Raw genomic sequence first — 24,850 nt, 5'->3', positions numbered from 1 at the left:
CAAATGAGATACATTCAGTTAAGTACTGACATTTTTCTTACCATCTTTACAAAGCTGCTTGCCAACCTCTAGGTTTTCTCATGAAGGTTAAGAGGGTTGGTCCACCTGCTCATCACAATACTCATGTGCCAACAGCAGACACCTCAAGACAGGTAAGAGTCAAGTCTCTTCCACTTTATGTATTTGACCATGACAAGAAGCTGACTCAGGAGGGAGAATTCCAGAAAACTTCCTAATATTTAAGACTTACTAATAAATCACTTTAGATAATACAAAAAATTTTTTTGAAATGTAACTTTTTAGCAAGAAACTGATCCTCAACAGTTTGACTACAATTAAAAAGCAAATATAAGACCTTTGTTCAGGATCTTAGTGCATTTTTAATAATGCATATGAATGTCCTACGAGTTGCAGAGTGAGAATCTCTGAGAACGTACTTTTCTTGTATGAAGAGTTGAGAACTCGGGGTGCTGGGTGGCTCAGTCGGTTACGCGCCCGACTTCGGCTCAGGTCATGATCTTTTGGTAAGTTCGAGCCCTGTATCAGGCTCTGGGCTGACAGCTCAGAGCCTGGAGACTGCTTTGGATTCTGTGTCTCTCTCTCTTTATGCCCCTCCCCTGCTCACACCCTGTCTCTCCCTCTCGAAAATAAATAAACATTAGGGGAAAAAAATTAAAAAAAAAAAAAAAAGATTGAGAACTCGCTTTGTAGAACATCACAAAGATAGTGAGAGGACAGGAGCCTACCCTTCTCACCACTGCCTCCTTCAGCACTATCACCACACTTGCACACAAATGCTTAATACATTTAATTGGAGAGGTTACATGGAACACACCAAAAACTCTTGAAACAGCATGTGCTGCATAATCTAGTTACACAGTTTCAAAGACAAGAACAGATATTTATTCAATGAGGTAGATAGAAATACTCAAAAGTAAACTCCAAAGTAAAGCATACTCTAAAGTGTCTACACATGGATTTATAATGTATCTCTGAATTTATGCAGCCAGTGTTAAATGTTTTCATAACTCTTATCTATCCCAGCAGTTTTCAATGTTTAGCATACTTATTAAAGATTCTTATTTAGTCAAAGTAACCACTAAAATGATACGACAAAATAATTCATTTTATTTCTTAAATGCCTATGTATTTACAATCATAAAAATGTTCATGCATTATAACTTATGAGATACTATACTTTCACATTTATTAAAAATTAAAAATCTTAGGAAACCTAATTACTTATGAAGAAATTAATGGCCAATCAAAAAATGTCAAATTACTATTATTAGCTTAAGATTATATCATAATCATGAATAGCATTTCATCATGAATACCTTCATTTTACTTTTAAAACTATACTTACAGTTTTTAGATTAAAATCTCATATTGAGGCAATAAGACTTACTTCAAATTACAGTCACATATGGAAGGGAGCTTTTAATTCAAGGTTTCGATGGTCCGTAGTACAAAGATATATTTTCCTGAGGGGTACATGATGGACAGCTAGCCAAAGAAATAGGCTAGCAGAGGGTAGTAAATAGCCAACTAAGCATGCACTGAACCCACAGACTACTTCAGAACACAGTAAATCTTTGATTATTGTCAGCTTTTCTATAATGTTCAGGTTCTCAAAGGTCACTGAATTTTATAATTATCTCCAAACAATTTTCTTCATGGTCATTTAAGCTTTGTCTAAACAGCTGAGTATGTTGCCAAGCAACAACACCATCTCCTCTGCTTAATTCTGCTTCCAAAATAACTTCAGTGGCACCAGAAAAATCATGATAGGAGCGAAGAGTTTTATCTGTTGGAGGAAAAAAAAAAATTAACACTCTGCTTTTGGTAACTTAAAGAATATAAAGAAATAGCTTATATATATTATATGCCTAACATGTAGGTAAAAACCAACCCTTAAAAAATAATACAATGATTCCTTAGGGAGGGAATGTGTCCTTTGAAACAAAGAAATAATCTTTCTTCATCCGTTTGTGTTTCACAATAAAAAACGTAAGCCTTTCTATCAGAATGAGGTTATACAAGTTTTAATTAAATTTTTTTTTTAATTTTTTACTGCAGAGTACGAATGGCTCTTGGGTTTGGAACCCTCAAATAAGTACGATTATTCTTCAAAGTGTTAACTATATACATCGTGATTAATTCTCCAGTCAAATGCTTACCGCCTGACAGTTCTACTTGTGCTGAGTCAGATCGCAATTTCCACTGTATTGTTCCAGTTTGAAAGGTTTGACTACTCGTTCTAATGGAAACGCTATCTACTTTGAAGCCAACTGACCCACACTCAAACTTCCAGGAAATGTAAGCGTAAGACGATCCTTCTTTTCGGGCTAAATATACCTACAAAGGAGGAGGGAGAGCAAGAACTGTCAGAAATAATAAAGTAGTGTAGAAAACACATGTAGTCAAAGTCTTACTGTCATAGGGTACTATAATACAGGTGCTCTGAACACCTAGTTTTTTCCCACTGAGATTTTTACTGGTAACATTTCTCATCTTGTCAGCAATTTTTCCTACAGCATCTTTTGCTCTGGAAGAAAGAAACTTGGATACAGGTGCCCCGTTAAGTACATCGCTAAGGGGTGCATGCTAACCAAATTTTGGTAAATCTTATTTTTTTTTAAATTAGTAAAGCCCAGCTATTTAATATGAACTTTAGGAGAAGTCCTGCTGAAAATGAAGAATCCTTTTAAATGCAATTTATTCTATATCTTCTTTTCTAAGTGTGGATTTCCAGACAAGCTTTTCTAGAGTGAGAAGTCAAGAAAATAACTCAGTCAATGCTGAGTAATGGTTTAAAAGGTAGTATTCATGCTTGCCTCTTCAAATAGTATGCCCCCATTCCTTCATTATCAGTGATCCTTACCACTTTAAATGTATACTACTTAAGGCAGCCAATGTTACTGGCTGCTTTCAGCTCATTTCCTTGCATAGTTTCATCTACATTCTAGAAGATGTGGACATTAACATTGACATCCACAGCCTTGGTCTTTCACAGTAACTCCATTTCAATCAGGCTCAACCCCCGAGAATCTCTTTTTATTTACTTCTTAAAATAATTTTTTTTAAAGTTTATCTTTATTTTGAGAGAGAGATAGACAGCAAGCAGGGGAAGGCCAGAGACAGAGGGAGAGAGACAGTCCTGAGCCACCCAGGTGCCCCAAAAATCTGACTCTTTAATCACTTATCCCTGATGTTCAAACTCACACAATAATCATGTATTTCTTTGAAATAAGTCTGGAAAAAAACCCTTTCCTCATTTACACTGCACTTACCACGAATAGTCATGACTTTATGCTCATCTTTCTCCAACTGCCTAATTAACGTTATTTATTTATTTATTTTATTTTTTTTAATGAAATTTATTGTCAAATTGGTTTCCATACAACACCCAGTGCTCATCCCAAAAAGTACCCTCTTCAATACCCATCACCCACCCTCCCCTGCCTCCCACCCCCCATCAACCCTCAGTTTGTTCTCAGTTTTTAAGAGTCTCTTATGGTTTGGCTCTCTCCCACTCTAACCTCTTTTTTTTTTTTTTCCTTCCCCTCCCCCATGGGTTTCTGTTAAGTTTCTCAGGATCCACATAAGAGTGAAACCATAAGGTATCTGTCTTTCTCTGTATGGCTTATTTCACTTAGCATCACACTCTCCAGTTCCATCCACGTTGCTACAAAAGGCCGTATTTCATTCTTTCTCATTGCCACGTAGTACTCCATTGTGTATATAAACCACATCCTTATCCATTCATCAGTTGATGGACATTTAGGCTCTTTCCGTCATTTGGCTATTGTTGAGAGTGCTGCTATAAACATTGGTACAAGTGCCCCTATGTATCAGTACTCCTGTATCCCTTGGGTAAATTCCTAGCAGTGCTACTGCTGGGTCATAGGGTAGATCGATTTTTAATTTTTTGAGGAACCTCCACACAGTTTTCCAGAGCGGCTGAACCAGTTTGCATTGCCACCAACAGTGCAAGAGGGTTCCCATTTCTCCACATCCTCTCCAGCATCTATAGTCTCCTGATTTGTTCTTTTTGGCCACTCTGACTGGCGTGAGGTGACATCTGAGTGTGGTTTTGATTTGTATTTCCCTGATGAGGAGTGACGTTGAGCATCTTTTCATGTGCCTGTTGGCCATCCGGATGTCTTCTTTAGAGAAGTGTCTATTCATGCTAATTAATGTTTTTAAAGGCTCACTTCCTTCCTATCATTTGCATGCTCTAGGATGTACAGCAAGTAACTGGCTCATGCATTAAACCTAAACTCCTGGCCATTTACAGGGATTATCTGTAGCTTAATTACTCTTTCAAAGGAGTGGCTAGTAAAGGGGGTTATCTGGAAAAGATGAGCCAAACAGTTATTGGAAGAAAGGTGGCTAGAGAAACGAAAAGACCAGGGGAAAATTATCTTAAGACAAATAAATACATTCAAATTTATGTCTCTCTCTCTATATATACGTATATATGTCTCTCTCTATATACATATGTCTCTCTCTCTATATATATATATATACATATATATATTTTATGTTTTAAGTCTTTTTAGAGCTCAGTAGTCTAATAAAAGCTCCCCCTCCCCCTGTCCCACCCTTGCCAAAGTGTGGACGTAAAATATGAAAGATTGACGTTAGGGTAATTTCAAATTTCTAGCTTACCTCCAGAACTTTTTTTTGTTTTTAATTTTTAATGTTTATTTGTTGTTGAGAGAGTGAGAGAGCATGAGCGGGGGAGGGGCAGAGAGAGAAAGGGAGACACAGAATCCGAAGCAGGCTCTAGGCTCTGAGCTGTCAGCGCAGAGCCCGGTGTGGGGCTCAAACCAACAAACTGCGAAATCATGACCTGAGCTGAAGTTGGATGTTTAACCGACTTAGCCACCCAGGTGCCCCGAGATTAGAATTATCTTAATTATACCAAGGCGGTCTGGGCCACAACTTTAACTATCATAAGAAGGTTTTCAATAGCTGTTGAACATGTCTGACAGAACTGCTTGTTCTATAATTTACATTTTTCAGTCCTAAAGGCATTAGCTTTTAAGACCAAAAAAGTTAAAGGACAGGATGGAATTCATCACTGAACTCTTAAATGCTTAAATAAACATTCAAACACATTGTGAAAAAATAAAAGGTCTCCCAGACTAAAGAAACAGTATATGGAAATAAAAGACTACTGATATTGAAAATTCATGTCACTTTTTTCTCACAATATATTTTCTGTACCATTTTAACCAAGTTATTTTAACTCAGCATTTTTATTTAATTAATTTATTTTAATGTTTATTTATTTCTGAGACAGAGACAGAGACAGAGCATGAGTGGGGGAGGGGCAGAGAGAGAGGGAGAGACAGAATCAGAAGCAGGCTCCAGGCTCTGAGCTGTCAGCCTAACATTTCCTCACGAATACTTTCATTTTACTTTTAAAACTATACTTACAGTTTTCCCTTACATTTTACTTTTAAAACTATACTTACAGAGTTTCGACGCAGGGCTCGAACTCACAAACTGTGAGATCATGACCTGAGCCAAAATCGGTCGCCCAACCGACTGAGCCACCCAGGCACCCCTAACTCAGCGTTTTTAGAGGTAGAAGTTACCAAGCATATGTATACTCAGTTGGATCATTTGAAATATGCCAAAACAGTAAGATTTATATAAACACCCAACCGTAGTCCTCTCTGTATAATAGCAACAGAACCAGTACTTAGAATTTATTTAGGAGAAAAAAGTATTTTATAAGCTCTCAAATATTCAATTGTTTTGTCTAGATGAAAAAACAAACCATTTTTTTGGTAACTACTGGTTGCTCCTAACTTCTTGAGTGTTACCTTAGACAAATTTTTGGATGTTGGTTTTTTAATGCATAGATATCACTTGCTGTGGGCAACTTGTACCTGCTTGGTCTTGCAATTTCAGGGACTACTGAGCCACCTCACTTTCGCAGCAGGGACAATAAAATCAGAAGTCATGGAGTCTTCCTTCCACAGACCCGAAATCTACACAGCACCCCACCCCTCCCTCCGGTGACCTATCCCTGTCCCTTTTTGGCAACTGTAAGGCACACACAGAACAGGCAGATCACAACCTGTGGGTGAGAACAAGACCAGTCTGTCTGTGGCTGGAAAGTCTAAGCTTTGCCCCTAACAATGTACACAATGTAAACTTGTCCTTTGGATTATGGCTGTAACCACTATTTTCAAGATTGAGAACAATTTGCATGTCAGCTTCTTTATGCTTTATGTATTTCACATCCTACAGATCTTCACTTAAAGGGTGTCTGATTACTACATGCCAGGCTGTTTTGTCCACTGTTATGGTTTTCTGGAGGTTTGTGCTGCACTGTTGAAGCTGTTCTTCACTGTACTCTTAAAATGATTCTTCTGTTTTGCCTGTCAAGATGAACTCTAAGTTTACTGTGCAGCACTCTACAGTTAGTCATGCCTACAGATACCTAAAAGAACAGCTATATTTCAAGAGATTTTAATTTAATACTTATAGACTGGTTGGTATTGCTCATTAATCTTATTTCCGTAATTCCATTTTATCACTGAAATCAAACATGAATCGGTCAGTCCCCACTGCATTAGTATCTTTCTATACTCTGCCTATTTCTCCTACCGGCAGCCTCTGAATTACCTCTGATCACTAGTGTGATCTTGTCCTTCCTTTGTCTGAAATCTCTCGTGGTTTCCTGTTACATAACTGCAAGGTAATCAAAGTCCTTGGAACTTGACTACTGTTTACCTCTCTAGTCTCATTTCCCACCATTCTCCTCCATATTCCCTACTACTTTCCCCTGAATATACCAGACGTTTCTCACCTCAGTGTTTTTGCACATGCTCTATCTCATGCTCCCTTCTACATCCTGTCTCCACACTGAGAAACTCGTCCACTGCCTCCTTCTCTAAAAGCCTATTCAGATATTAGTTCTTCTGCAAGGTCATCTCTGACTCAAGAAGGGAGAGTGGCCCTTCCTTCTGTCTTCTCTCCCTTGGAGTCATATACAGACCCATATTCTTCTACCAGTCATCTCACCAATCTAAACAGCTGGTCCATGTCTTTTTCCTTCACTAGTCTAAGCTCACCTTGATGCTTGACTCTTAATTTAACATTACATCATGTCCAAGCACATCCAAGCACATCATATCACATCCAAGCACAATGTCTGACAATGCACACTTACTGAATGACTAATGACTAACGCCATACCCCAAAAAGTGCTAAAATGACTCTACTGACAAAAACACTACTTTGCAAAAATGCAAAGTACTTAAAAACATGCAAGGGGCAATCCAAATGAAGACAGATTATTTCTGATACCCTACACAGTTTGAGGGTGGTATAGAATTTATGCCATATACATTCAAAAATTCTTTCTTGCATCCAGCCATCTTTACTAAATATTTCTCAGGCACTATGCTAGATAGATGCATACTGAGAGGACAAGGGAGTAGAAAGACAAAGTCTTTTCTATGAGAATGTTTACAATCTGGTAGGATAGAGACAAATAATCTATTATATTTGTTGAATAAATGTCAAGAAGGAGGGGTACATGGTACAGTGAATAAATAAAGGGAGAAATGAATCCAGCTAGCTGGGACTGAAGGGAGTGAGGCTTACACCAAGCTCGAAGGAAAGGAATAAGTGAATCTAACAAAAAGGAAAGTAAAAGAAGTCCTGTGGAGAGGTGAGAAGGGCACTGCAGCTGCAATGCAGAGCAAGGGGGTACCATGGAGCAAGGCGAGGCCAAAAAGGCAGAGGCCAGACTCAGAAGAGACTTGAGTTGTTTCTTGTCCTAAGAGCACTCAGTAACGACTGGGGTTTGGAAAATGCTTTTCTGCCTTACGCCATGGAAAACAACTATGAAGGGACCAGAGCAGATGCAGAAAGACTAGTTAGGAAGCTATTAACACTTTTATCAAGGTGTTGTCACCTGCCTCCTAAAAGGAATACTGGTTTTCTTGATTCAGCTTTTTATATTTCTTCCAAATTAGACATCACTGAACAATGTATTTGCTAAGTAGTAAAATTTAGTAAGTCTCTGTGTACCTGGGAGACTAGCTCTTTGAGACGGTAAGAATCTGTTCTAAATATCTGAGAGCAGGCTGCATGTGCTGTCATGATTCCAGGCTGGAGGTTACTGAGGAAAGGTGTGGTGGGAAATAGGTAGGTTAGGTTTCTTCTTCTATTTAGTGGACCTAGAGAATCCCTAATTGGAAACATGCTAGTACAAAACCAAAAATACTGACTTATTTCTAGGTGGAAAATTCAATGTTTCAATGGCAATATATTACTTCTGAGTTATTAGACTCTATAGGGGTAATTAAGATTCAACTATTTTTCTTCATTTAGTATTAAATATTATAACTGGACAAAGAGTCATTCAACTTTTAAAAAGTGATACCCCTTGTAAAGGTAAATCAAGGCATAAACTTTAATTGAGTAGGAGCCTTTTTTTATTTAATGGCCTCTGCATCTCATTTACATTATTTAAATCTTACTCATACAATATACCCTCTGGGCACAATGGTCTATTTAGAGAACTCAAAACATGCCATGTCATCTATGCTTTTCCCCTACTGTTCCCTTGCTTTATGAACACCTACTCATCCTTCAGCGTCCAGCTCAAATGTCTCCTGCTCTACAGAGCTATCCCCAACTCCCACAGCCAGAGCTAATTACTCCCTCCTTGGTGTTTCCATAGCAATGTGTTGATATCCTTATTATAGCACTCTGCATCCTGGGTAAGATGGCTGTTTGTGCTTCGGCTTTCCCTGTTAGATTGTGAGGGCAGAAATCGTATCTTTATCTTTTTATCCATGGAGCCAAGAACAATGCCTGACATAACAGGCATTCAGTAAATGTTTGCTGATGAACAAATGAGTGAATAAGACAGAATCGACCTGCTTCTCATCACATCACATCTTCTGCAGCATGTCATTGTTTTTTTTTTCCATTAATTTTCTCCATTAACACTGCTGGTTAGGAAAAAGGCATACTTTTTCTTTAGTTCCGCAATGACAGCTTAGTCCTTGGATAAATAACATGTCTATCCTATCCTGCTTTCTGTTCAGAAGAACTTTCAGGCTAAGGATAGTCTTCCAGAGAAGTTTACCCTTCCTCATTAACTGTATAATCAATTATAGATATACATATCTTAAAATTTAAATTTTCACCTTGCTCTATTTTTTATGTTCTTCTTTAATTCAAGAGGAATAATTTATACAATTTTATTAACGTTGGCAAGTTATTCTTAGTGTAATTTAAAAAGGTCACCAAAACAAGCACCAAGGTAAATTTTACAACAAAAACTTATGACTGGAAAAAAAAAAAAAAAAAGCAGGGATCTTACCCTTACGTCTTCTGCACTCTGACTAATGCCTAGTATGGTGACAAGCATATTGCAGATGCTCCTATACACTAGCAGCTGCTAACCTGTGACTCGCTCTTTAAATCTAGCCAGTGTGTCCTGCAAATGAGCAACTTCCCTTCCCAAACATCCTGGCAAGTTAACTTTAAAAGCTCCCTCTAAGTTCACTAATTCCTATGAAAATCTATCAATAATATGGTTAGATCTGCTGAGGTCATGTGAATAGTTTTGAGTTTATTTTTGGTGTGTGTCTAAGTGGTAGGACACTTTAAAAGCAAAGCTTCTTACTGTTAACTGGGAACATGTGAAAACAATGTGCAAGCTGGTATAAGTGAAATACTATAGTCCAGCATCCATTTCTTTCTTTTTCAGGACACAAAGAAGAAATAGCCAGTATTACTGTTCAATCATCCACATTCTTATGAAATGAAAGCATGTTAAATGCTTAGCTCTTGGGACTTTGGATTAAATGTGCATTTAGTAGGCAATCAACAAGTATCTGTGAAAGGATTAAATAACAATGTATTTTATATACTCATGCAAAAAACCAGTCACAAGTTGGTCATATATGTGATTCTTTTTCCCCATGAATGAATTAAATTCAGCCTCTTTGATGAAAATGGATGCTTCCTTGATATAAATGCACAACTGTCTTATGGACTTCTGATTAAACGTTGGGAGCAGGATTTTCTTTTACAGGTTTAAGGATTACTAAAAGTACTTTTGATATATCAGTTTTCACATTATACACAACTGAAAAATGAAGCCAATCTATGTTGGTTTAAAAACAATGACAAAGTTTTTAAACAGCTTCATGCAGGAAATTACCATGTTCCAGTCTGTTTCAACTTTTCTGAATATGGATTCCATTTTCCACACACCATTCTCCCATCCAGAAATGGTTTGATTATTATTTGAAACTCGGACGTAACGATCTTTCACAATATTATAACAAAGGTGGAGCTGTTTGGAAATCTTCTCATTTTCAGAGGGAATGAGCAGGGTTTCTTTTCTCTTAAAAAGAAAGCAGAATTAGTTTTTCAACATAATGGAAGACTATATATGAAGAACTGCTACATCCAGTGGTTAAGAGATTCCTTCAACTTGAAAATGAAGAGTTGGTGCCATTAAAAAATTTGGAAAACATTTTATAGGTTAAATACGATTAGTATGATGTGGATATAGCTCCAAAAATTACTAAACAGAAAATGAGAAGTATAAACCATAGCTCTGATTTATATTGTTGTGATTTATGTTCAACCTAAATTCATTTACTTTTGTTCATTTCTATCACCAACATCTCCAAACTGGACTCCTTCAGTTGTCTCCTAAAGTTGACTCCCAGCTATCAACTCTTACCTTTCCTATCCAAGCTCCACATAGTAATGAAAGTGATTTTCTAGAAATGTAAATTGGGATATGTCACTTTCTTGCTTAGCTCACTCCAATGACTTCCCACTGTACTTAAACTCCAAACCTTTACCAAGGCTAACAGGGCTCTAAATGATCTATTCCCTGCTTACTTCTCAAACCAATCTCATGGTAGTCTTCCATTAGCTCCTCAAAAAGGTCCAGCTAGTTCCTGCCTCAGGGTCTTGACATGCTGTTCCTGCTATCTGGAATGTTGTTTTCCTACTCTCCATATACTTGATTCTTTCTCTTCTTTCAGGCCTCAAAGCCATTTCATCAGTGTCCTTTCTTGATACTCTAAGGTAGGAGAGTGCCTGGGATACATAGCTTGAAACAAACTTCTACATGTGTGAAGCTCATGTTTTACCTTAAAATTCCAGGAAAAATTTGCATCCTAGCCCCCAAATAAATCCATGTTTATTGTAATGAAAATCAATCCCTAGAAATCTGAAATCACTGAGTGAATCTAAAGTTTGAGAAAGGTGATACATTTATCCCACATCTTAAAAAAATTTTTTTTTAATATTTATTTATTTTTGAGAGACAGAGACAGAGTGTGAGCGGGGGAGGGGGCAGAGAGAGAGAGAAAGACACAGAATCTGTGTCTCCAGGCTCTGAGCAGTCAGCACAGAGCCCGACGTGGGGCTCGAACTCACAAGCTGTGAGATCATGACCTGAGCTGAAGTCGGATGCTCAACCGACTGAGCCACTCAGGCGCCCCTATCCCACATCTTTATATGCGACTAAAACACTGGTCCCTGTCCTTTAGACATGGACATAGTAGCATCCGGGCCAGACAATTAATTCTTTGTAGTAAGGGCTGCCCAGTACATTGCAGGTTGTTTAGCAGCAGCCCAGGCCTCTGTCCATTTGATGGCAGTGGCACCCCTCCGCCCAGATGTGACAACCAAAAATGTCTCCAGACATTGCCAAATATCCCCTGGAAGGCGAAATCAACCACCACTGAGAACCAGTGCTCTAGTCTGTGTCAATGTCTTGCCACAGTATTTGCTAATCAATCAAAATAGTAGGCAATGCTTTCTTGTTAAACATTGGGTACTAGGTATTAAACAATATGAAAACTTCAAATGCATAACAATCAATAAGCAAAATATAAAACATCTTAGAAACAAAAAGAGAAAAAATAATGTTTGTGTGTGTATATATCACTGTTGGAATTATTAAACAGTAGTATAAAATGTATGAAAAACAGAATTCCCTAGTAGAACCTATGAATATCACTGTTAAAAAGGTTTAAAAAAAAAAGCAGCTTATTTTTAGAAACTGATTTATAATTACAGATTATAACTTCAAAACAAGCATATAACAAAACTCCCCAATTCTTTTCTTCTTTATCAAAAATATTTTAGGGTGCTGACATAAACTCAATGGAAATAAAATTCAAAAGTAGCATTATCTACTATTTAACAAAGGATAACTAATTACCAAAGAGAAAAGAAAAATATTTATGCTACTGAACGTAATTGTGTATGCAACTGAATAATCTAGATTCAGAATAACATTAATATTTCATAAAATCTTTTTATTCTAAGATTAAGATAAACTTTTCCTTCTGAAATGATATCACCAATGTTTCCTTCTTTTTCCAAATGATTTCAAGGTAGAGTTCCATAATTTTTTAGGACTAACATTTTTCAATTAACTTTTAAAATGAACATCTACTTCTAAAGAGGAAAATGATTTTTTAAATCCATGGCCCTAATGGTCTCCAGTAACAGAAGTTTTAAAAAAAAATTTCAAAAGGGAAGACAATCCAGGCATATGACCCAATTCATATTTTTAAAGTTTAATCAACTTATATGCCATACAAGAGGAAGCACATCCATCCATAAAAAGAAAAAAGAATAAAGACCTAAATAATATCGACGTTTTATTTAAATTGAACACAGCTGTGAATTAAATTAGCTCTTTTAAATTGGCTTCATTTAGATTTATACTTGTAACTTGCACTGCATCAGCAGTGATTTGAATTATCTGTTGAATTTAGATCGTGTAATTCTATGGCTGAACCAACCCTTCCAACTGCTTCCTAAAGATGATGAAGTAAATTAAAAAGCAAACATAAAGTTTACTGGGGATAATGAACCCATTTTGGACATATTCCTTTATTGGAGAAATTAGTTGCAACAATGGCAAATCTAGAAAAAGTAGATATAAAACTCTATTTTGTTTGGAATTCTTTGGTATGATACTGTGGTGGGTATTTTCCTTCCAAGCATTTTTCATTACATACCTTCTTAGACATTTATGAGTCAACTTTAAGTTCCCTAAGGGCAAGGGACAGTCTACTGTACTTTTTTACTGTTCATTACAGACACATTGCTTCTCACCTAGCCCCTAACTACAGGCATATGTCCATTGTTCATTATTTAATTTGGGGACATTAATCAAGAGAGAATGTCTTAATATAAATTTGGCAATAGTAATCACAGCAGCAATGATCATTTCTAGCCAATAACAGATATAGGCAAGTAAATAACAAGAAATAAACACTTTCCTTCACTGAATTATCCAGATTCTATTATTGGTCTCATTGTACTACAAAAAAAAATTTCTAAAAAGGTAAAACAAGCCTTTCTAAAATGTATAAAATCTTATTTTGAAAAACTTAAACAGGCACTTCCCAAAAGATGATATCCAAGAATTTACAGGACAGGCATTCAACTTCATTAGTCATCAAGGTAAATGCAAAAATGCAAGGTAAAATCACAATATAATAGTACTACACACCACCAGAACTGCTAAAATGAAAAAGACAATACCAACTACAGGCAAATATGTGACAAACTCTCATTCGCTGCTGGTCAGAGTGTAAACTGGCACAACCACTTTGGAAAACTGCTTGGCAATATCTACCCAAACTGAACATACTCCTACTCTATGACCTAGCAATTCCACTCCTAGGTATACATCAAAGTCAAATGCATAAATACATTCACTGAAAACATGTATATAAATGTTCACAGCAGTACAACTTTTAACATCCAAGACCTAGAAACTCAAATGCCCATCAACGGTGGCACGGATAAACTGCATTTATACATATTATATATCAGTGAGAAAAAATGTGCCATAACCATGCAGCAACCAAGTCTGAATTTCATGAAGTAATGTTAAAAGAAAAAAACTCTTCACCAAAGAGTACATATGGTACAATGCCATTTACATAAAGCACAATAATAGGCAAAATCAATCTATGAGGTTAGAAACGAGGACAATGGATACTCTTAGTGGTGGGAGAAGTGACCGGAAGGGAACTCATGGCCATTCCTGGGATTCTGGTGGCCTCTCTGCCACTCTGGTTGGTGGTTACATGGAAGCTCAATTTGCACAAATTTGTTAAGCTATACACACTTATAATTTGTGCATTTTTTCTGTACGTACTTTAGTGACAGTTATACTATACTAAAAATTTACATAGGAAAATCCCATTTTAAAATGCTTTCCTTACTCCTGCATGTGAATATACTATGTCAATCAATTATTGCTTCTCTTCAAACTTTTATGTCTTTTCACAATTACTGTAAAAAGTTAACTGAAAGGTCCTGGTGAATGCATTTTTCTGTAAGTAAAGACCACACTATAGGAAGCAGTCAAGTGAAAAGATTATGATGCTATAATGAATTAAATACCTCTAGACCCATTTCACCTCGGGCTACTCTCCAAGCCACTGACCCAGATATTCTTCCACCAAGTTCTCCAGGCTTAGGGGTTTTGGGAGATATAAATTCAACAAGTTCCACGATTATCCTCTGGAGAAGTTCTTTTCTTCTGTTTTCCGACAAAGATATTTGCCTCTGTAATTCATGTTTAAAAAAAAGTCATTAAGATTAGGGAAGTGCAGAGGTCCATCTCTAAGTAAGTATATACTTAAAACATTCATATTTTAATGGGATCCTGACAGACGTAACCAACTTTTTGTTCACATATAGTTATTTGGAAAAGTAATAGGTCACGGTGGAAAACTGAAAATAATTTTACAAATGTTATGTGAAGAAATCATTTAAGATCCATATCCAACTCTTCATGATCTTTACTGTCCTGCATTTAAAATGAAGGTGGCAATTTCTGCTTCCAGCTACGATAGACTACCTTGTGTCAGACCAACTGTCCTACTGAGAAAAGGTACAAAGCTGGGCAAAACATTACATGCAGACACAAACAAACCCCTGTTTAAATGCAACAGAAGGCTACCAAGGCAAGCACAGCTGTAGAAGCTAAGATCCCAAGGAAAGAAATGAATTGAGGTGAACTGAACATGCTCCACCTCTTTTCCCTTCCAGGCATTTGCCAATTATTAACTGGTAGGAGCTAAAGAGGGAGAGAAGCCAAGCACAAAATGACAGCTAACGTGCTGAAAAACACAGCAGAATTTTTACAGAATCACAGTACTGTGGAGTAAATACAGCGGAGTTCAGAGCATTTCAAGGTGAGAGGCTCTAGTTAATACTCCAGATATTCAGTTTAGGATCTTTGAAGGGCTGCACATCAGAAGGTGAAATTCCAAACAGATGGAAACTTCACCCTGAATCTCAACCACCGGATTAAGGTGATTCTAACTGCCTGCCAAGAAACAAAATTGATGGTCTGGCTTTTAAATCACAGAAGAACCCACACGTGTGTAATAGTAAAAAATTTCAATACTACCAAATGGATATAAAATAAAAACCGAATCTTCCTTTTTGAACTTCCAGTTCCTCTTTTCAAAAGTAGTCATTGTTAACAATTTCCTGTGCTTTGTCTCAAAAGTTTCCACACTTGGACAAGTGTGTGTAATTATATTCAAGACATAATTTCTTTGAAAAATAAAGCAACATACTTTTGATGCCTAGTATTACATACATTGAAATTTTGTTTCACTAAACTTTGAGATGTGACAATTTAATGCATAAAACACCCACAATATTTAAAAGGGGTCCTCAAAATTTTCAATGAACGAAAAGACATTTAACATATTAAAATACTTTTGCTTGCAAAGTAATGCTATTACTTTAAGAATTTCAGTGGGTTAAAAACTGGCCATTCTTGATTATATAAAAAACTTCAAATGTCTTCTCAAAAATGACAAATACCCATACCTGCTTATTAAGTCCATTAATAGTTTCTCGAAGTAATTCTTCTTTAACCTCAGTTCTTCTGGAGATTACCTCGTCATGTTTACAAGAGTATCGCCAAGTGACATCAACCACCTCAAATTACAGAATACAATAGTTGACAAGATTACAACCATCAACCTTAATCTGCTGTCTAGAACGTATGTAATTCTTATCTGTTTTGTTTTTTTTGTTTGTTTGTTTTTTGTTTTTTTTTTTAAGTAGACCTCATGCCCACGTTGGAGCCAAAGCGGGGGCTTAGCTCATGACCCTGAGATGAAGATCCGAGCTGGGATCCAGAGTCAGACATTTAACTGACTAAGCCACCCAGGTGCTCTTAGAATGTACAGAATTCTTAAATAGATTTTTAAAATGCTATCCTTTGCTTGAAATTTTAAAACCTGCAGAAAAAAATAAAAAATATGCTTTTTATTCATTTTCTAACATGTATATATATTTTTAATTTTATGTTTGTTTATTTTTGAGAGAGAGCGTGAGTGGGGGAAGGCAGAGAAAGAGGGAGACAGAATCCAAAGCAGGCTCCAGGCTCTGAGCTGTCAGCACACAGCCCGATGTGGGGCTCAAACTTAGAAACTGTGAGATCATGACCTGAGCTGAAGTTGGACGCTTAACCAAATGAGCCACCCAGGCACTGCTCTAACAGGTATACTTCCAAGAAAGACTGATAAAATGAGATTTTCAGAATACTTAGCTTTTTAAAACTTATCTACAAAGTTAATTTCATAATATTCAACTAATAAAAACTTTTTCCATTTTTACTGTATTAAATTTATATTAAATAACTAACTTTTGACAAAGGTACAAAAACAAGTCAATGGAAAAAAGATAACCTTTTCAACAAATGATGCTAGAACAATCTGTCATCTATCTGGCAAATAATGACTTTCGATCCACACACTGTACTATACACAAAAATTAACTCAAAATGGATGACAGACCCAAATGTAAAACTGAAAGTACAAAACTTTTAAAAGAAAACACACGAAAAAATCATTCTGACTTGGGCTAGGCAAAACTTGCTTAGATATAACATCAAAAAGCACAATCCATCATTTCATCATCTATACGAATACTGAATCATTATGCTGTATATGTGCAACTATACAGTGTTATATGTAGACGATACCTCATTTTAAAAGGAAAATAGCACAATCCCTGAAAGAACAAATTGATAATCTGGACTTTCTCAATTTTGTCTCTTCAAAAGTCATTCTGTAACAGAATGAAAAGACATGCCACAGACAAGGAGAAAATCTTTGCAAAGCATTTATTTGAAAAATGACTTATATGCAGAATATATAAAGAATTCTCAAAACTCAACAATAAGAAAATGAACAACCCAACTTAAAAAAAAAATGGACAAAGAGGAGGATGCATGGCAAATAAGCACACAGGAAGATACCTGGCATCATTTGTCATCAGGGAAATGCAAATGAAAACCACTATGAGATACCATCTCACATACCAACAACCACACTAAGTGTTAGCAAGGATGCAGAGAAACTGACAACTCTCACATACTGCTGGTGAGAATGTAGAACGGCACATGATTCTGGAAAACAGCTTAGCAATTTCTTATGGCTCTACCATATGATTCAGTCATTCTACTTCTAGGCATTTACCAAAGAGGAAAGACAGCATACGGCAATATAAGGACTTGTGTTTAAGTGTTTACAGCAACTTTATTTGAAATACTAAAAAATTGGAAATTATCTAACTGCCCCTCAACAGGTGAATGGATAAACAAACTAGGGTACATGCATACAATGGAATACTACTCAGCAATAAAAATAATAAATTATTGATACATGAGAATAACATGGGTGAATCTCAAAATAATTGTGCTGAGAAAAAGACACCAGATCATGCCCACCAAAAAGAGCATATATATTGTATTAATTCCATTTTATATAAAACTCTAGAAATGGGATGCTGGGGTGGCTCAGTTGGTTAAGTGTCTGACTCTTGATCGGGGCTCAGGTCATGATCTTACGGTTGTGAGATTGAGCCCCATGTTAGGCTCTGTGCTGACAGAGTGGAGCCTACTTGGGATTCTCTCTTTCTCTCTCCCTCTCTCTCTCTCTCTCTCTCTCATTCCCTCTCCCCCCCCCCCCCCCGCTTACATGCTCTCTCTCTCAAAAAAAACAAACACTAAAAAAAAAACCAAAACGACAACCTAGAAATCTACAGCGAGAGAAAGCAGATCCATGGTCCATGGTTGCCTAAAGAGGGGCAAAAAGGAGGGATAACAAAGGACATAAGGAAACTTCCAGATATAGTGCATATGTTCACTATCTTGACTGCAAAGGTGATTTCATGGGTGCATACAAGTGACAAAATTTATTAAACTGTACACTTTAAATGTATGCTGCTTATTATATGTCAAATATATCTTCAAAAGCTGTCCAAAAAGGAAAGAAATTCTATTTTATTCTTAGAAAAAACCCTTTTTTTTCTTATGCTTTACCTCATCCTTAGAAAATGCTATGACATAGGAAAGCTTCTTGCCCCACCCTACTTCATAAAGGAGTGGCTTATCACAGACATCTTCACATGCATCACAGTGCAACCACCGCTGCTGAGAAGGTGAATAGACTTCTGTCCAGACATGGTCTACTCAAGTAAGACACAAGAAAACAGCAGGAAGAAAGAATACAAAAGTTAAGTTTATAAAACCAGAATGATTTCCAACAACTACATACAAACTGCTAAGATAAGGATCATATAATAATTTCTAACAGTCTAAATTTTAGCTAATAGGACTGAGCATTTTGGGGCACACAAAACTCTAGAACATTTGTTTTCATTTCTCTCTTTGAAACCCTTAAAAATATTTTTGGAAAATGTCCTTCAAGGTGGTTAGTTTTAAGTGTCATTAAAAATCATGTGAACCATAACTCTAAAAAGGTGAACATATTGAACAACGGCATCAGAAACATGGGCCTCAGCTTTTGCTAATGTGGAGCTAATGCCACTTTGGAAACTGCGGTCTCTCTTGACGTTTACGACTCAGAACAGGTAGGAGGCCTCCCAAAGGATCTCTGGCTACTGATGTTCTATATTTGACTGTAAGAGAACAGTAACTCTTAAGTGAAGGTTTCATTTTACCCTACAAAACAACAGAAACACAAGTAAAATTCTAAGAACAAGGAAAACAACTTTTTAACGTGTAGATGATAAATCATTTCTAAATAAGAACAACATAAATTTCACATGGCTTTTATTACATTTTTTTTGCATACTGAGGTTTAAGATTACTATGTCTTTTGTACTAATCTCTACAAAAATAAAGGTTTCTACAGCATATTACATGTTATTACTCATACAGAAAAAGCACTGTTACAAATGTCATGGTAAATGGTTAATAAAAGAATGTTTATAGGCCATGTTTAAAGTACCAGGCAAAATGGTAGGTGTACAACTCTATACAAAAAACTTACAAGGTTGCTATTAGTGTTATTTACAGAAGGCAAATGGGAGCTCAGACTGACAAGGCCAGAAAATAATAGACAAAAAGCGATGAGCCCAGACTGTAAACCCAAACCTGAAGTGTGCACAGCTCTACTACTTCGCTCACACCACATTCCATACCTGTATAATCCCAAACATAGCGAGCTTCAAACCCTAAGGCTCGACAGCACAGTGTAAAACAATTGGCCCACTCGCCACACCGTCCACATCTTGTTTCCAAAAGTTTCTCAGGGTTATTATACCTGTTTAAAAATAACCATAGTTATCAACTTTGCAACCAAACTCTGCAAAGGGACTGAAAGGGGGTGTTCTGCACGTAGGGCCGACTCAATCTGCACTGCAGTGAGTTCCAGTAATGAAGGGGATCCTTGGGATTCTGGCAATGGTGGTGGATTTTCAGGTTCTGTTTACCCGGCCCTGAAGATGATGTATTTTTACGGTCTGAGGGTGAAGATTAAAGCTTTTATGATAGTTTTTTACATTCGGGGGACTTGTCCTATAGCTTTAATGTTCACTGAAGTATGTTTTCTTTTAGAATTTAGTTTGTCTTGCTCCCGGTAAAGTATTTGCTTTTTTTTTTTTTTTTAATTTTTTTTTTTCAACATTTATTTATTTTTGGGACAGAGAGAGACAGAGCATGAACGGGGGAGGGGCAGAGAGAGAGGGAGACACAGAATCGGAAACAGGCTCCAGGCTCTGAGCCATCAGCCCAGAGCCCGACGCGGGGCTCGAACTCCCGGACTGCGAGATCGTGACCTGGCTGAAGTCGGACGCTTAACCGACTGCGCCACCCAGGCACCCCGTATTTGCTTTTTTTTTAAAATGATGAGCATAACGCTGGGATTCAGTTAAGTTTGTTATGCTTCGTTGTCAGTTTTTCCTGAAGTATTGTTTTGCGTTAATAAGCAATGGTATCTTGCTGGCATTTTACTCAAATGTATTGTGATTTTGCTGATTTTGTACCTTTATTAATATTTGCTTTTTAATCATGTACTATATGGAACTTCATTCCTAATTGTGGTTAACATCATGGCTTGCTTTTTCACTACAGTCCCATTATTAGCTTTATATTACATGCATGGTATGAGATTAAACTCACCAGAAATTTGAAAATAAAATAAAATAACCATAGAAAAGCCTTGATTCATTATCATAATCAATAATTTAAACAATTTATATTACCTCTGTGCTAAACAGCAACATTTCTTAATTTCACATTTTTAAAAATTAATTTTTTGTTTTTTCTTTTTTATTATCATTTATTTATTTATTTTTAATTTACATCCAAGTTAGTTAGCCTATAGTGCAATAATGGTTTTAGGAGTAGATTCCAGTGATTCATCCCCTTTATATAAAACCCAGTGCTCATCCCAACAAGTGCCTTCCTTAATGCTCCTTCCCATTCAGCCCATCCCCCCACCTATAGCCCTCTAGTAATCGTCAGTTTGTTCTCTGTATTTAAGTCTCTTATGTTTCGTCCCCGTCCCCAAAATTATTTTTAATTGAAATATAGTTGACATACAATTTTATATTAGCTTCATTTCACATACTTAAATAATGATTAAAGAGCCTAGAATATATGAGGCATTGTGTTAGAATCTATAGTGGAAAATGGTTAAACAGTGGTACAGCCTTAAAGGAGTTTACAGGCATTAACAGGAAGAAGGCAGAATGTGACAAAACCATATACAACAGGTCAGATTTAGTGTTACAGAGTGTGGTTGGGAGGAAAGTTTGTATTTGAACTGGGACCTGAAGGACAGATAAGATTTGGACAGGCAGAGATTCTCTAGGAAATCTGCTTAAAGCATTAGTATTATTCTAACAAGTGGTATAATGAGCTCATGTATTTAAAAGGTAAACAACTTTAACAAACTACTCAGTAAAGATTTTAAAACTTAAGTGAACTCAATTCTACTTAAAACACTACTATTCTGGGGGTGCCTGAGTGGCTCAGTCCGTTAAGCGTCCGACTTCGGCTCAGGTCATGATCTCACAGTCCGTGAGTTTGAGCCCTGCGTCGGGCTCTGTGCTAACAGCTCAGAGCCTGGAGCCTTCTTCGGATTCTGTGTCTCCCCCCCCTCTGCCCCTCCCCTGCTCATGCTCTGTCTCTCTCTGTCTCAAAAATAAATAAAAACATTAAAAAATTAAAAAAAATTAAATACTACTATACTGTAGAATGATCTTTTTGATGGAACTTTTTTCTTCTTAACCACTTAAAGGTGCTTGCTAATTTGGAAATTATTTTTTGAAAGATGTTTGCCACAATCTTTTAAAAAGTTACTGTAATTATAAAATAATCATAAAACTGGAGAACACCAAATTTTGCATAATGCATTGAGAAGGATTTCACTGATAAAGCTAAGCAAGAAAAGTGCCCTAGCTGAGCAGAGATGTTGGCCATAAGCTTGTAGAAGGAAACCACTGCATAAATGAATTGGCTTTGCAATGATAAGTTTGTCTTAAACAGATGCCATTAAACTACTTAATTTAAATAAATTTATGACCAACATAATTAAAAGTAATTGAAAACAGACGTAAATTAAAAAAAAATTTTTTTAACGTTTATTTATTATTGAGAGACAGAGAGACACAGAGCGTGAGCAGGGGAGGGGCAGAGAGAAAGGGGGAGACAGAATCTGAAGCAGGCTTCAGGCTCTGAGCTGTCAGCACAGAGCCCGATGAGGGGCTCGAACTCACAAACTGTGAGATCATCACCTGAGCTAAAGTCAGATGCCCAACCAGCTGAGCCACCCAGGCGCCCCAAAAACAGATGTAAATTTCCATGAAGCAGTAACAGTGGCAGAATTAGCACATCCTATGCCTCCTCTATATACTACTTGTGCCAAGTTGCATAACCAGCTTAGCCTAGAATTAATACTGTTCGTCATCCCAACTCTATATGTAGGACAAAACTAAGTCCCTATGTGTCCAAAATGAGGTATTTCAAAACTTGGTATCTTTTCTTGACTGATGATACAACCAATGTTTATAAGTATTGCCAATTTAAAATATCTGATAAGAGGCTTGTGAATTAAAGGATGAAAAAAGTTAATTGAAAAGTGCAAACTTCCTTAGTTTAAAATTTAAATAATGAGGATACATTAGATTGGGTGGGGAAGGCACCTGATTAAAATTCTGTCGTTAATATGATGGCATTATACTTCTACCTTCCATATTAGCATCTGATGATTATTTTATGTACCTCATTGTGTTTACTATCACAATGTATTAGTATTAATGTCATTAGTGTTATTTTTATGTGCTATCAATTATTAATAAAGTTATCAGAAAGTTACAAGTTATGTAATTAAAAGAACAATACAAGATTTACAGCATTAGGGCAGCTGGGTGATTTAGTCAGTTAAGCAACTGACTCTTGGTTTCGGCTCTGGTCATGATCTCGCAGTTTCATGAGAGCCTTATGTTGGGCTCTGCACTGACAGCGTGGAGACTGCTTGGGATTCTCTCTCCCAACTCACTCTCTGCCCCTCCCCCACTCATGCTGTCTCTTTCAAATAAGAGACTTAAAAGAAAATATTAAAAAAAAAAGATTTATAGCATTAAATGTGCTAAGACCACACTTTATTTATTTATTTAAATTTATTAATTTATTTATTTTTCAGAGAGCCCAAGCTGGGGAGGGGCAGAGAGAGGGGGACAGAGGATTTGAAACAGGCTTTGCACTCACAAGGTGACAGCAGTGAGCCTGATGAGGGGCTTTAACTCATGAACCGTGAGATCACGTCCCGAGCCCAAGTTGGATGCTTAACTGACTGAGCCATCCAGGTGCCTCTACACTCAATATATGCTAGAGAAAGAGTAAACAAATTTTCCTATAAAAAGACAGTAATTGGGGTGCCTGGGTGGCTCAGTCAGTTAAGTGTCCAACTTTGTCTGAGGTCATGATCTCACGGTTTGTGAGTTAGAGCCCCACGTTGGGCTCTTTCTGACAGCTCAGAGCCTGGAAGTGGTTTGGATTCTGTGTCTCCCTCTCTCTCTCTGCCCCTTCCTTGCTTGTGGTCGGTCTCTCTCCATCTCTTTCTCTCAAAAATAAATAAACAATCAAAAAAAATTTTAAGACAGTAATTACTTTAGACTTTGTAGGCCATATGGCCGCTGTTGCCAGTATTCAACCCTGACATTATAATGTGAAAGGAGTTATAGACAATAAGCACACAAATCAGAATAAATGTGTTCCAGTATTTACAAAAATAGGATGTGGGCTGGACTTACCCTACCAGCCATAGCTTGCTGACCTCTGTCTTAGAGGAATATATTTCTAATAATTAAAAAGCTCATTTAATAAAAATTCTTTTCTAACCATTCCATTAAGAGATCACTCTGACTTTACTGTCCAGGGGACACTCACCTTGGGAATCGATTGCTGAACTGGCATGTATCACAGTAATGATCTTCTACTCTGTTCGCACCCCACTTCAGTTCATCATCATTGGGAAATAATGATTCACCTCTAGACTTAGTCTGGCCACCACATTTGCTGCACAAAATGTCATTCACCCATTGAAAAAATTCTTCCTTAAACCAGTGTAAAAGCTCCAGCAGAAGAAAATCCTCTTCACTTACATCAGTACCTGAGAAGTTAAAACAGAACCAAGTAAGATCTGAAGCTGACAAAAACTAAAAATACACACACACACATATTGTATTCTAAAATATGGAGCTGAAATATATGAAAATATAAGATGATCTAGAAGGTATTCTCAAATATGATGCAAGAAAAGAACTGTCAGCATATTGTGAATCAGGATGAAATACGACATAATGCCTTGCACATTTATAGCAGTATGCCATTTACCACCGTAACTGACATTATGTACTAAAGTGAGCTGAACATAACCACCTCTCAGGGAACTATGGTTAATGTGGAATTGATCTTGAAACACAGGGAGGTAAGAAAATCATTCTGATTCTTAAAAATATTTAAAAATGACTATATTCAATTTGTTATCAGGTATATATACCAGTAAACATGAAACAATCACAAAATCACAAGCAGAAATCAGAGAATTCCAGACACCTAAAAAATCACCCTATCAACTTTTCTTAGTCTTTCAACTACACAATGTAATCTATCTGTGGACACTCACCACACATCAACTAAAAAGAGAACAATGCCTACAATGTATGTAACAACCCCAGCAGGTATGTATGGCCTGTTAATATTATATCTACTTTAAAAAGATTTCTCTTGATCATATTCAAGACTGTGGTATCTTTGGAAAGAAGGGAAGGAGAGGAGAAATGAATCTAGAAGACATATCTAGGGAGTTCTCATTTCTATCTTTTCAAGTTTTATTATTAAGAAGTGATAATAAAACATACTTGAAGGAAATATATGGCATAATGTTAAGATCTAATAAAGTTCAATGCTGGTCATAGGTGTTTTTGTATTTCTGTTTGATATAGTTCAAAATAGAAAAAAACTGTA

The 24,850-nt window shown here is 36.7% G+C and overlaps 1 protein-coding gene across 4 annotated transcripts in view; it reads right to left on the bottom strand.

The window, feature by feature from the left end:
- Nucleotides 1-880: 880 nt before the first annotated feature.
- Nucleotides 881-24,850, bottom strand: part of NGLY1 (N-glycanase 1) — a 63,620-nt gene continuing 39,650 nt past the window's right edge. For 2 of the 4 annotated variants that reach the window (XM_047099011.1, XM_047099014.1), the window contains 8 exons: nucleotides 23,771-23,993; nucleotides 19,519-19,640; nucleotides 18,395-18,540; nucleotides 15,892-16,002; nucleotides 14,446-14,610; nucleotides 10,211-10,396; nucleotides 2,181-2,358; nucleotides 881-1,807 (listed from right to left, as the gene is read on the bottom strand). In XM_047099011.1, the coding sequence (XP_046954967.1) occupies nucleotides 1,632-1,807; nucleotides 2,181-2,358; nucleotides 10,211-10,396; nucleotides 14,446-14,610; nucleotides 15,892-16,002; nucleotides 18,395-18,540; nucleotides 19,519-19,640; nucleotides 23,771-23,993 (1,307 nt within the window). In that variant the 3' untranslated portion in view covers nucleotides 881-1,631. The remainder of the gene's footprint in view (nucleotides 1,808-2,180; nucleotides 2,359-10,210; nucleotides 10,397-14,445; nucleotides 14,611-15,891; nucleotides 16,003-18,394; nucleotides 18,541-19,518; nucleotides 19,641-23,770; nucleotides 23,994-24,850) is intronic. The other 2 variants (XM_047099012.1, XM_047099015.1) reach the window with 2 other exon arrangements.

Source organism: Lynx rufus, unplaced genomic scaffold (assembly GCF_022079265.1).
Source record: "Lynx rufus isolate CCGP_SWC_20201006 ecotype Redwood Valley unplaced genomic scaffold, mLynRuf1.p SCAF_5, whole genome shotgun sequence".
NCBI lineage: Eukaryota > Metazoa > Chordata > Mammalia > Carnivora > Felidae > Lynx > Lynx rufus.
Note: the sequence above shows the minus strand (reverse complement) of the source record. Positions and strands in the feature narration are given on the sequence as shown.